General features: G+C 39.9%; 1 protein-coding gene and 1 pseudogene across 2 annotated transcripts; one reads left to right on the top strand and one right to left on the bottom strand.

The window, feature by feature from the left end:
- Positions 1–7,386: 7,386 nt before the first annotated feature.
- On the top strand, positions 7,387–9,649 carry LOC137727948 (pentatricopeptide repeat-containing protein At1g51965, mitochondrial-like; annotated as a pseudogene).
- Positions 9,650–9,734: 85 nt separating this feature from the next.
- On the bottom strand, positions 9,735–12,877 carry LOC137745300 (small ribosomal subunit protein uS9m-like). Of its 2 annotated transcripts, XR_011069676.1 has the most exons (5): positions 12,154–12,877; positions 11,300–11,740; positions 10,595–10,675; positions 10,330–10,471; positions 9,735–10,101 (listed from the first exon to the last, which is right to left on the bottom strand). XR_011069676.1 is itself a non-coding variant. In XM_068485237.1 (4 exons), the coding sequence occupies exons 1-4, from the start codon at positions 12,638–12,640 to the stop codon at positions 10,380–10,382; spliced, it is 1,101 nt and encodes a 366-aa protein (XP_068341338.1). In that variant the 5' UTR covers positions 12,641–12,877; the 3' UTR covers positions 10,163–10,379. The 2 variants fall into 2 exon arrangements, 1 of the variants encoding a protein (XP_068341338.1); XM_068485237.1 differs by lacking the exon at positions 9,735–10,101 and having other exon boundaries at positions 10,163–10,471.
- Positions 12,878–13,313: the final 436 nt, after the last annotated feature.

Raw genomic sequence — 13,313 nt, forward strand, 5'->3', positions numbered from 1 at the left:
GAAGGATCACATGAGACTACTTTCACATGAGATAGAGGCATTAAGAAATAGAATAGCGGCAAATTTGATGAATGCATCTAATTAGACTACTTTCAAGTACATTAACAATATTGTACTAATGAATCCTAGCTATTTAGTCTAATATATTTCAATTGAAATAGTTTGTCATACTAATTAATATTTAAGATAAAGTTTATAAATATTTTTCTTTTAAAAATAAAGTATATTTAGTAATTCATCTTTATTTGTTGGGAAAATTAAATTAATAGCACATCTAGTATTATACCCCTTTTGGTCATTTCACATAGTCATTGCTGTTTTACATAAAAGTTTACCAAGCACTATCATACTGTTTTTTTTTTTTTTTTTCCAAAAGCACTTTTACAAAAAAATTTACTAAACACTTTGTTGCTTTATTTCACAGCTGCTTATTCTCACAGCACAGCAGAAACAATTTTTTTTTTTTCAAAGCACAGCAATACCAAACCAGCCCTACATCTCTTTTTACTGTTTTATTTCAACAACCACTCTCTCTCTCTCTATCTCTCTCTCTCTCTCTCTCTCTCTCTTTTGTTGTTCGCTCAGAAAAAGACATTTAAGTACTACTTTGGTACTGAGGTGATTTGTAATTAAGGTATTCATACATGGCGATTTGTTGTCAATTTTTGTAATTGTTCCGTCGTTTTTATTTCAGTTCACTTAATTTTTATACAGCTCAAAAAAGTGCGGGCAGAGATGGGAGAACTCTCTAAGCATTTGGGGTTGATCATCAGGAGATTATATCCATTGCAGAACCTCTTCTCTCTGACCTACCGAGTGTGCCTTGCTATGAGGAGCCACCATCCAAATATGTTGGAGGAGAGTTCCGTTATCAAGCTGATACAGCGGTTCGTATTTTTCTCCATTCAAAAGTTGTTTCTCCTTTCCTTCGTTTTCTCCTCATTGTCTGATACAAAAATATAGGAAATTTTCATGGGATGTGCGGTTTTTTTTTTTTTTCATGACACATAAATCGAGCTTCTCGTCGCTTTTATTTTAAATAAGTGAACACGTTATATTTTTTTATGAGTTATTTAATTTGGACTTTTTCTTTGGTGTTTATAATCGGAAAGAATTGGATAACTCATAGAATTTACGGTAGACCTAAGATAGAGATAAATGTTGTGAAATTTAGTCTTAGGGAGAGAAGTTTTTTCTTCTTGCATGTAAAGTTGTATTGGATCAAAACGTTTATATATAGAGAGAGATGTTTGTAATCTCATAACAACACACAAGATCGAGAGTGAAAGTAATAATACCAATATTCCTCCTCTCTTTGCCTACATCCATTCCATTTCTATTTCTAACAAAGGTTATTTCTCTCTCATTTATCCCTATTATAACAATAAAGTGCTGATAAAAAAAATAAATAAATGTTGTAAAATCGACAGTGTGTGTGCAGTGGAATAAGACACAAAATTTACGAGGTTCCTCTACAGTCAGTGTGACTGGAGTACGTCCTCGGGCAGCAGTAGTGCTTTCATTATAATTTGGAATAATAAGAGTACAAAGATAACTCTATTTATTCTCTCCTCTCCTCTTCCTCTCTTTCTTTCTCTGCTCTTTTTCTTTTTTCTCTTTTTATCTTTTTCTGTTACATGAAAACATATGGAGTGCTCTATTTATAGAGCAACTCCATATTGATGCATTAACTGCATGTTGAAATTTGTAACGCGTCTTCTGACAGCACAATTCATTTTCCACTTTCATTTTCTACAAATGGAACTGTGGGCATTCATTGCCCATGAGACTTTTCAACACTCCCCCTTGGATGTCCACATATCAACATGAGTTGCCTCGTTAAGATCTCGATCTATTTTTGGATGCTCCCCCTTGATGAGTATCTCCCCCTGATTTCAAATTATTTAGGCTGATCATTCATCCTGCTGCTTTAGTCTTTTAGCGGTGATAGTTGCCGAATAAGGTGTTTCACTTGTTGTTAACTTTCCACATACTTGTTCTTGAACTGGGTTGGAGGGCCTTCTGCTAGACTTCCTCCAAAGGTCTGAATTTACCTATTTTATCTGGAGCTGAATTTGATTCAAGGGTGGTGGACACTTGATCTTGAATCAGACTTGTGATTTCTTCAAATGCCGTCTAGACTTGATCTTGAATGAAATTGGACCATGAGGAGCATCATGTGACAAGTGATCTTAGACTTTGTCGGGGATGAACTGACATGTGTTTGTTGTGGTTGCCTCCACAGGCTTCAATGTATCATTTTCACTTGTCTTACTTGCTCCTTTGCAGAAGTGGTATTTTCCTTATGCAGGTTTGGCATCTTCTCGTGTAGTATTTGTCCTCTGATACAGGAGTGGGATGCAAACCTTGTATTTGAATGGACCATCACTTCTTGGTGGCAACGCAAGTTTGAGTGGAGGTTCCGACATATTGCTTTCTCTGTCCTTGTCTTAGCAGGTAAGAACAAAGACAAAGGAAAGGACAGGGAGATTACATGATATGAGATACTCTTGCTCTCGTCCCTGATGATATGAAATACTCTTGCTCTGGTGTGACTTGTTTGTAGAGGTATTTTCAGAGAGGAAGAAAACTGAGTATTTCGAGATACTTTGTGAAAGATGCATTCTCGGAGATGAGGAAGAGTTAAATATTTTTCAGTTCTGCTTGCCATGGAGGACAGAGGTTGACATATATATGGATTTCCCAATAGCAGGTAGTAGTGATGTGCCTTTACTCTTATCAGCAACTGTGGTGTAATTAGAACAGTAAAATTCACGTGTTTTCAACTTTATCAGAGATCTTTGACAAAGTTGCACGTGATATCCAAGAGCTGAGATTGCGTTTGAGAAAATGTTGACAGACATCATGCAGAGAAATCTGGCTTTTGAAATTTGAAAATCGGTGTCTCTTCGATTTTTGAATAAGTGGTCCTGTTGCCCCTCCTTTTATAGAGATATCAATTTTTGTTCAGAAAAACTCAGAAAATTGTTGCCTGCAGAAATTTCCCTTTCTTGCACTTCTGAGATTTTATCTGACTTCTTTCATCATTTTTGAAAATGGTTTGCCCATCTAACATTTGCTTAGATTTGAGTCTCAGGATTGATACAGACGAGCAGCGTCAGGATAACATATGGCGCCCGTCCTTCTCATCTTCTAATGGTCCTCTTACGGTTGGGGACTCTGTGATGAAGGATAACATAACTGCTACAGTGGTAGCCAGGAATCTTCTCACTCCAAAGGACAACAGAATCCTTTCAAACCGGTCTGATGAGGCAGCCGTTCAAGACTCATTGGCTCTCAGTGTTCAATGTGCGGGCTCTGTATCCAATATGGGTCAGCGCTTACTTGCTCGAACTCACCAAGTTGAATCATTAATGGCTGAGGTGGCAAGTCTTAAACAAGAGATTAGAGGGTTTAAGCATGAGAATAAAGTGTTACACATGCTTGCAAATAATTACTCTACGAGCATGAAAAGAAAACTCGACCAGCTACTGGAATCCGAAAGTCGGACTCAAAATGACAATCTGGGGTTCGAGTCTTTATTCCAAAGACATCCATTGTCTTAGCTGTCTGGAGTTCCACCAAGTATTGAGACTCCAAATAATCAACTTCTGGTGTCTTCCCCTTCTGGGGTACTTCCGAGTACTGAGGCTTCACATGAGCAACCTTTGTAAAGGATCCCTCCTATTTGTTTGTTTTAACTCATGTGTATGTAATTTCTCGGAGATATTAATATATAAGCTTTATTTCATTCAGTGTATTGTGTTAAATACAATAAAGCATATATTTCACTAAGATGTGGTACTTCTGGACCAAATATCAATTTATCTTTACCCCTCGCGAAGATAAATGATCATTCTTAGTGTATTAATTATTTGAGTATTCAACTCATAATCTTCAATCCATATGATTCTTTAATGTCGTAAACATCATGGATAAGATTCGTGTTGGCATATTGTTCGATTCTGCAGTTCGAGACAATATTTCTCTCAACACTTTATAATCTTTCTTGACTCTTCAGGAGTCCCAATTTAATATCATCAACTCTTGCAAGAGATTTTAGTATGTTGCAACAATACCATAATGGAAGTACTCACTAAGGCAATTTATACCATTCATTGGTATTGAGTACATATTTCATGCTTTACCCTTCCGGAGCTTTCTTCAAGCAATTTGAATCCTTCAGGGATTTTCTACATTTCATGACACATTTTCCTCTAGAATTTATACAGAGCAATTTGCTTCCATGTATATTTGAGGGATTTATTTATGGAGATATTATGTGGGCGACTCATAACCCTTCATATATAATTCTTCATTCATATGAACTCGTTTCCAACCTTGTGTCATATCATGTGAGTGTATTTCACAGTATTACAAATGCCCATATGTAACCTTTTAGGTTCAACATCTTTTGGCTATTTGTATTGTATCCAAGTATATAGGTCTATTTTTCCACGTTCTTACAAAATTATAATGGATTTGCCTTTATCCATTTTTAGCCCATAATTTTGTTGATGGAAAAAGAACGGGACTCAATATCACCACAGCTCATTGATGAAATTTAGTAGCTACTTGTAAAAACCAAAATTACCGTTGGTTATCATCAATTTGTGATCCCATATTCTCATGTACATGCGCATGCATAAAAGCTTTTCATTTCTTTTGGATATCCATTGCCTCTTCAAGGGCATTACACTATCTCTTCCAGGATAGTTATAATTTAGAGAATGCGGATCATAACCTCTTTTTGAGCGTTATAGAGCTTGTATTTTAATCTCCACTTCGGGAGTTGAGTCATTGGAACCTATACGTCTATCATGCTTCATGCATGAGACATCAATATTCCCATGTCCGCGGATTGACCTTTTCGGGACAAGTATCCTTGCAACAACTGTCATGCGTCTGGCATGCGACGGTTATGCAATAGTTCAGTAGTGCCATATTCTTCTTCTTTCAAAGGACTGAACCTTTTGAGTTTGAGGGTCTGCCACGCTTCAGGCGTGCAACAGATAAATCATTTGCTGCCATATTATTTTGTCTAACAGGGACATTAATTCTTGTAGGCACATTTGCAGCAAGTATATGTGATTTCATCACTTTCGTTGCATCATTAAATGCATCATTCAATTATTCTCACTTCGTTTGTATATTGATTGCTTCATGAATCAAAATAAGACAAATTCTCTTCGTTCTTCTGGAATGATTTTTTCTTATCATTCTTCTGGAATGATATTTGTTCATCGTTCTTCTAAAACGAAGTTATTTTCTCCCCCTAACGGCGGGAAAATTGTCTTATCAAAATGACAGTCCGCAAACCACGCGGTAAATATATCCCCAGTCAAGGGTTTTAAATATTGAATGATAGATGATGTCCAACATCAATGCCTAATCCGCAATGATGCTTCATTTCAGTATGTTGTGGCAGTGCAATAGGCACATAGATAACACAACCAAAAACTCGTAAATGTATAATGTTTGGCTGGTTCCCAAACACGAGTTGTACTAAGAAGTATTGATGGTTATCAACAGGTCTCAACCAAATCAATAATGTATCATGTAAAATGACATGTACCCATGTAAAAACTAGCAATTTTATTTTCATCAGCAGAACGCGGGTAATCAATTTCATCCGCTTAATAAATGCTTCTGCTAAACCATTTTTGAGGATGGACATAAGGAACTTCTGGTCCTTATTTAATAGTCTGCAGACTGAGACTCTTATGACTTTTATTGCAATTAAGTTGAGGCACTGCGGCACTTCAAACTTAAGGTACTTATCAAGGAACTTCATGTCCTGATCTTTTTGTTTGATGGAACTTCAGGTCCAATCATTTTTATTTGATGAGGATCAAGAAACTGCAGGTTCTGATCTGATCAAGGAATTTCGGGTCCAGTATGTACTCATCGTAACAAAAAGAAGTACAATAAATAAATTAAAGCAATAGGCGGTAATTCCAGCCATAATGAATAAATTGCATTTAAGTAAATAAAGCTTGTGACAATGGCTTTAATTTAGCACCATTCACATAAATCAAAACTTAAAGCAGTAGGCGGTAAAACCGTCCATGATAAATAAATTGCTTTAAAGGAAATAGAACTTGTGAAAGGGTTTTAAACCAACACCAATTCACATAAATAACAAGAAGTATCATACCTCCTTTTATTTATTATTTTTCTTTCTTTTTGTCAGCACTTATTCAAACCTTACTTTTCTTATTTCTGTAGCATGGTGCCATGCACCAACAGAAACCATTTATGTCATTTTGACTAAATGGTGTCATGCACCATTCTGCACCATTCAAATCCAAAATATATATATATATATATATATATATATTTTTTTTTTTGTTAGGTTGCAGTCAACATCTCCCTTTTTTTTTTCTTCTCTGTCTCTGCCAATCTCGAAACGCAGGACCTGCTGGGTAGTTATGGAGGTTGCTCAAATTCAATTCAATCCAAAAAACGCTACCAGAGGCTGGCGTGGTTCTTACATGACCCAGGGAACATGTCATCGTTAAGCAAGAACCTCCTTACAGAAACATATATGACAGTGGGGTTGACGAAGGCACAAGAGAGGGAGGTCTGTGTGGATTCATTCTTGCCATCACCATCTCAAACAACCAAGTATTCATGGGAGTTCTCAAGATCCGTCGAAAACAACGTGACCTGGGTTTCCAAGTCTGATGAGATTCTTCTGGATTTCTGGAAACCAGTTGTCAAGTACGAGTTTTCTCATCTCGTGACGACTTCAGGTCGTAAATTTCAATTTTTCACCGGAATTCGGTGGGGCGCTTCTGGCGCAGTGGGAGAGACGAAAAATGGACATACCTTTTATTCTGTGAGATTTTAGATGACTGAGGTGAAAGGTGGATAGTGCTTTATCGGATTTATGGCGTTATGCTTTCCACTGACATGAGAGCTTTTCGTGCTGATAACGTGTTGTAAAATCGACAGTGTGTGTGCAGTGGAATAAGACACAAAATTTACGAGGTTCCTCTACAGTCAGTGTGACTGGAGTACGTCCTCGGGCAGCAGTAGTGCTTTCATTATAATTTGGAATAATAAGAGTACAAAGATAACTCTATTTATTCTCTCCTCTCCTCTTCCTCTCTTTCTTTCTCTGCTCTTTTTCTTTTTTCTCTTTTTATCTTTTTCTGTTACATGAAAACATATGGAGTGCTCTATTTATAGAGCAACTCCATATTGATGCATTAACTGCATGTTGAAATTTGTAACGCGTCTTCTGACAGCACAATTCATTTTCCACTTTCATTTTCTACAAATGGAACTGTGGGCATTAATTGCCCATGAGACTTTTCAACAATAAATAAATAAAGTGACTTTTCATTATACCAATATTAGAGGAATCTGCGCTTCAACTTGATGAAAACACTGCTGTGGAATGCGCAAAAACCACTCTGTGTACGACGTCGTTTGCTTTTTAACAAAACACAGTTTAACCAGTACAAACCTAGTCCACTGCTCTTTCTAACGGTAACATTCGAATACCAAACTAACACTAACCACCACCGCTACCGCCACCACCTGAGACTCCTCCGCCTCACCAAACCCACGCCCTCAACCACCACGTGCCGCCACTATGCCACAAAGTACACCGCCAAAATAACCTCAACCTCCCCAACTGGCCTTTCCGTCTCGGCCGAGGTAACCCCGCCGTGCCCCTCCCCGCCGACATCCGCGGCTACACTCTTCCGCGGCGCGACCTCGTCTGCAAAGCCACCCAAATCCTCCTCGGCCGTCAATCCCCTTCCGCCATGTTATCAGACCCCTTCTCCGAACTCTCTGACTGCCTCACCTCCCTCTCCCTCCACATCACCCCGTCCGAAGCCTCCGAAATCCTGAAATCGGTAACCTGCCCCGACCTCGCCGTCAAATTCTTCCGATTTTGCCCCTCTCTCTCCTCTAATTTCCACCACGACGCCTTCACCTGCAGTCGAATCCTCCTCATCCTCTCCAAGTCCACCTCCCCCGCCCGGTTCGACCTAGTCCGGTCGATCCTCCGCGACATGGACCGCTCCAGCATACATGGCAACATCTCCACCGTCAACATGCTTATCGGCCTGTTCGGCAGCACCGAAGACTTGGAAACCTGTATTGGGTTGGTGAAGAAATGGAATCTCAACATGAACAGCTACACTTACAAGTGCTTGCTTCAGGCCTTCCTGCGCTCTCGCGATTCCGGCAAAGCTCTCGATACTTACATCGACATGCGGCGGCGGGGTAACAAGCACGACATTTTTGCCTACAACATGCTGCTGGATGCGTTGGCGAACGACGAAAAGGTTTGAATTTTGATTGAATTGAATGCAATGTGACATTGTGGTTGCGCTCACATGTTCGAATTCGATGTGGGTTTTTGTGGGTTTCTGATTTTCTGATTTGCAGAAGAAATTTGGCAGGTTGAGGATGCACGCAAGGTGTGTGATGATATGAAGAAGAAGCATTGCGAGCCGGATGAGTTTACGTACACGATTATGATCAGAATGATTGGGAAATTGGGTAAGGGCGATGAGTGTCTCGGGTTGTTTCAGGAGATGGTGAACAAGGGTTGCGCTCCGAATACGATGCTTTATAATACTATGATTCAGGCTCTTGCTCGGAGCAAGATGGTTGACAAGGCCATCATTGTGTTCTCGAAAATGGTACAGAACCATTGCCGGCCTAATGAATTTACGTACAGTGTGGTTTTGAATCTTTTGGTTGCAGAAGGGCAGCTGGGTAGGTTTGATGAGGTGGTGGGGATGTCGAAGAAGTACATGACGAAGTCAATATATGCATATCTTGTGAGGACATTGAGTAAATTGGGTCATGCCGGGGAAGCTCACAGGTTGTTCTGCAACATGTGGAGCTTCCATGACATGGGGGATCGGGATGCATATACTTCAATGTTGGAGAGTTTGTGCAGTGCAGGTAGAACTGCAGAGGCGGTTGACTTGCTAAATAACATTCATGAGAAAGGGATAACTACCGATACTATTATGTACAACAGTTTTGGCAGCTCATGGAAAGTTGAAGCAGATACCCCATCTTCATGAACTGTACGAAAAGATCAAACTTGATGGGCCTGAACCGGACATATTTACCTACAACATTATGATTTCGAGCTTTGGTAGAGCTGGGAAGGTTCTTGAGGCTGTGACAATATTCGAACATCTCAAGAATAGTGATTGTAAACCGGATATTATCTCTTACAATTCGTTGATCAATTGCCCTGGGGAAAATGGTGATGTGGATGAAGCCCGCATGAGGTTTAAGGAGATGCAAGAGAAGGGTTTTAGCCCTGATGTCGTCACCTACAGCACTCTGATCGAGTGCTTTGGCAAGACGGGTAGGGTTGAAATGGCATGCAGGCTGTTCAACAACATGCTTGCTCAAGGCTGCTATCCGAATATAGTGACATACAACATCTTGCTTGATTGTCTTGAGAGGTGTGGGAGGACTGCTGCGGCAGTGGATCTATATGCGAAACTTAAGCAGCAAGGGTTGACACCGGATTGGATTACATACGCAGTGCTTGAACGGTTGCAGAGCGGTTCACATAGGAGAGTTAGGGTTCGTAAGCAAAGTCCGATCACAGGTTGGGTTGTGAGCCCTTTAAGGTGATGAATGGTGTAGATATACCAAATTTTGCATTATTGCTTCTTTGGAGCCAGTTTCGAGTTCCTCCCAAGGCCGAAGCATGTGGCTGCTGCTGCGACTACTCAAGAAACTTGCTTCCCACGGAGCCATCACAACCAGGACCCGTTTTGTTCGCGGAATGAGTTACTTGGGCATGAAAATTCATGCTCATTCCTGTGAGATAGAAACTGCCTCACTTGAGTTTTCGACAAAAAATGATTCTCACTTGTGGAACATCACAAATTTAGTCACAGATTCACAAGTGTTGTTGACAAATTCAATAATTGATGTGGAAGCATGTCTTGTATTTCAGAATTGATGTCTCACTGTCTTTCAGAATTGAACTTTACGTGAACAATGAACTTGTATCGTTGCCTTCCGTAGTCCTCTTATTTCAGAAGCCGTCTCAATTTTAAACGAACTCTCTGAAATTCAACTCGTGTCTCAACGATGCTTTGGCTGCAAAGAAAACAACGGCTCACTTCATAAGACAACTCAAATAGTACCTAAGTTTGCAAATAAATGTCTGACTGGAAGCAAGGAAGGATCAGAAACAAATCGAATAGCTCCGGATGTTTTCTCACACCACAAAATCTACAAAATTCTTCTACCACTCATCGTCTATCACAAGCTACACTTGAAATGCCATACGAGTGGATCTCAATAAGTTATTGCAGTAAACCATACTTTTAAGTTCCAAACAAAACTGCGCAGAAAGCCAAGCTCGGAGTACTTGATCAACGCTTGACCCACTGGAAGCTCTTCCTTGCCTTTGCTTTTCCGGGTTTTTTCCTTTCCACCACACGCGAGTCCCTTGTCAAGAAACCAGCTGGAAACACAAACAAGTTGCTGGGTTAGCAAGAAAGGGGCAGATAGATATTGCAAGGTTAAGATCTGTTTCTCCTTATAAGCCAGAAATAACCAGCGGACAAAGGGGAAGAGAAATATTTACCTTCTTTGAGAGCAGGACGCAAGTCAGGTTCCCAATTTTGCAAGGCCCTGCTCACTCCTAATTGAATTGCTCCAACCTGACCTGGAAAAAACACCTTTTTAATTTTCCATATTTAACACAAACAAAAACGTTTATGCAAAGAATTAAGGTACCGAACATATTAAACGTTGTTCTTTAAAAAGGAGTTACTGTTGAGAGTAACAGTTTGCACAGAGAGTATTTTTGTACTCAACTACTATTAGGAAGAAGCGCCAGCATCAAAAAGCACGAAACAATCTTTAGAAATTACAATCAATTCGTATTTAATTCTGTCGAGATATTGGCTCCGATTTTCTTCTCTTTTCCTCTGCTCTGTTTCAGTTTAATTATTTGAAGTGAAATGAAAATCTAACCACAATTAATTCACCTTAGCAGCCTAGGAAGAAAAGGACACTCGCATTCATTTGACTTCATGAGAGCAGGGGAAGAAAAGCTTTAGTAACATATGGAACTGGACAGAAATTTGTTTTCCATGAGAGCTTGGCAGTGCAGGTAGTAAGTAGCGAGGCAAATTAGTGGTTTTCTGGCATATAAAGCTATAGAATTGCAAGTTCAAGGATAACGGAGGGAAACAGCAGCTGAATTGGATCTCAAACAAGTCGATGTCAAGGAAAAAAGTCAACATATAAATCAAAATAAAGTGCGTAGCAACAAACTTAGGCTTACCTGTGGTGCCGCCTCCTTGAACAGTACAAGCGATGTCCCAAAGGCCCAACGTTTTTGTCTCAGAGAAAGGTCGGAGGAGAGCAGCACGATGATCAAGCATTGGAAAATAGGCGTCAAATTGTTCATCATTAATTGTGAATTTACCATTACCAGGATGAATCCAGACACATGCTACACTACATTTCCTTCTTCCTGTTCCATAAGCTCTCCCCTTGTCGTCTACTGTTCTCACTCTTGCTTTGGCAACTTCCTCCTGTTTCTGGCGCTCTATTTCAGCTCTCGAGGATTTTCTGGTATTTTTCTCATAACGAATGTCTTCAAGCTCTGATAGAGGGGGCAATCCCTTTATCCCTTGAAAATCCTTCGATGAAATCAAAGTGTCAAGCATTCCATCTGTCATTCCAGATGCACCAATAAAGTCACCAAAGCCACGATTCGGACCTGCAGTTACCATACTGAATCAGTCTAACACCTAAAGAGTCACCTAGCTGATAAATGAATCAGCAACTGCATTCAAAACAAAGTACTATTTGAACTATAAAAGTTCGAGAAAGCCGAAGAAATAATCTTATCCCATGTAGAGTGCTTGCAGCTAAACCTAACAAGATACCTGATCATTTTAACTCCTCCCACTAATCAATAAGTAGTGTAGTTCCCAAAATCAAAAGCACAACAATATAGACACACCAATATTTTAATGAACTTGCAGACCTCCCAACAACGAAACATACAATTGGTTGGTGCCCAAATCAACCCAAAAGGATTTAGTACAGTACAAGTTGTTCCACTAAGCTATACACCTTCCTACTCTTAAGCATATCAATGTTATCCAGAATTTAGGAAAAAGAATTAGCCTTTGAGAACAGCAGTAAGCTCCCGCTCCTCTTTCTCAAGCCTCTTAGCCTGTTCAGCCTTCTCAATCTCCTCTCTACTTGTCTCACTGTCAATGGCAGTAACAGTCTGTACACCCTCTCCGATATCGAACAAGTCACTCTTCTCCTCCTCTCCCAAGCTCCACAGCTTGAACTCCTGAGATGTACCCCACTCCTCGCCTCCTTTCCCCTTCAACCAGTCGGAATCGGCCTCGCTGGACTCAACTTCTGCAATCCCGGAAATGTCCCCGGAGCTCTCGCCGAATAAAGGGTCAAACTTTCCATCGGTTTCCTGAGAAAGCCTCCAAACATCTGATTGGGAGGGACCCTTACCATCGTCATTGGAGAAGAACCTTGGAGTGAAAGTAGCGAAAAGAGGATTTTGGGGTTGGGGGAAGGGATGGAACTTTGGGGAGATTAGGTTTAGGCGAGAGAAATGTGAGGGTTTGGGTAGAAGACGAGAGAGCATGGTGATGAAGCAGAGACTTGACAAATATTTTAGATTTTTGAAATTTAGGGTTTAATAAGCCAGAAGATGATATCTCAAGGTTTCACAGAACTAACAGAAAAAATACATATAAAAACCCTAACGGTAAATTTGTCAGATAATTATATTTCATTTTTTCAGAAAATTTTATTAGAAAAAAAGGAGATAAAATGTAAAAGAACAAACGTGGAAGACACAAATTCAACTCAGTTCGATGCAAATCAGTTTTCAGAGAAAAAACAAAAAAAAAAGGGATACAAACTTCCGTGCAAATCAGTTTAAGGTTGAAAACGTTATAAAGGCTTCCAAATAAAAAGGATTTGAGGGTCTCGAGGCATAACTTAGTTGTGCACAGTAGAGTTTTTGCAATGAATAGTGGTGGTGGTGGTGATGTACTCTTTGTACTTGCAGAGATAGAGAGAGAGAGACGAGGGAGGAAAGTAATGAAAAGGGGAGAACGAGAGTCATGATATTCACTAATGGCTATGGTGGAGTTCGCCGGGAAGGTGGTGTGTGGCGATGCCGTTGCACCCTCTCGGTGCTTGCCAAGGAAGAAGAAAGAGAGAGATGCGGGAGAGATAGAGTGAAGAGAGAGAATGAGGTGGCAGCCAAACAAATAATTATAGCCGTTGGATTTTCATCTAACGGCAAGTCA

The sequence above is a fragment of the Pyrus communis genome, chromosome 1 (assembly GCF_963583255.1).
Source record: "Pyrus communis chromosome 1, drPyrComm1.1, whole genome shotgun sequence".
NCBI classification, from domain to species: Eukaryota; Viridiplantae; Streptophyta; class Magnoliopsida; order Rosales; family Rosaceae; genus Pyrus; species Pyrus communis.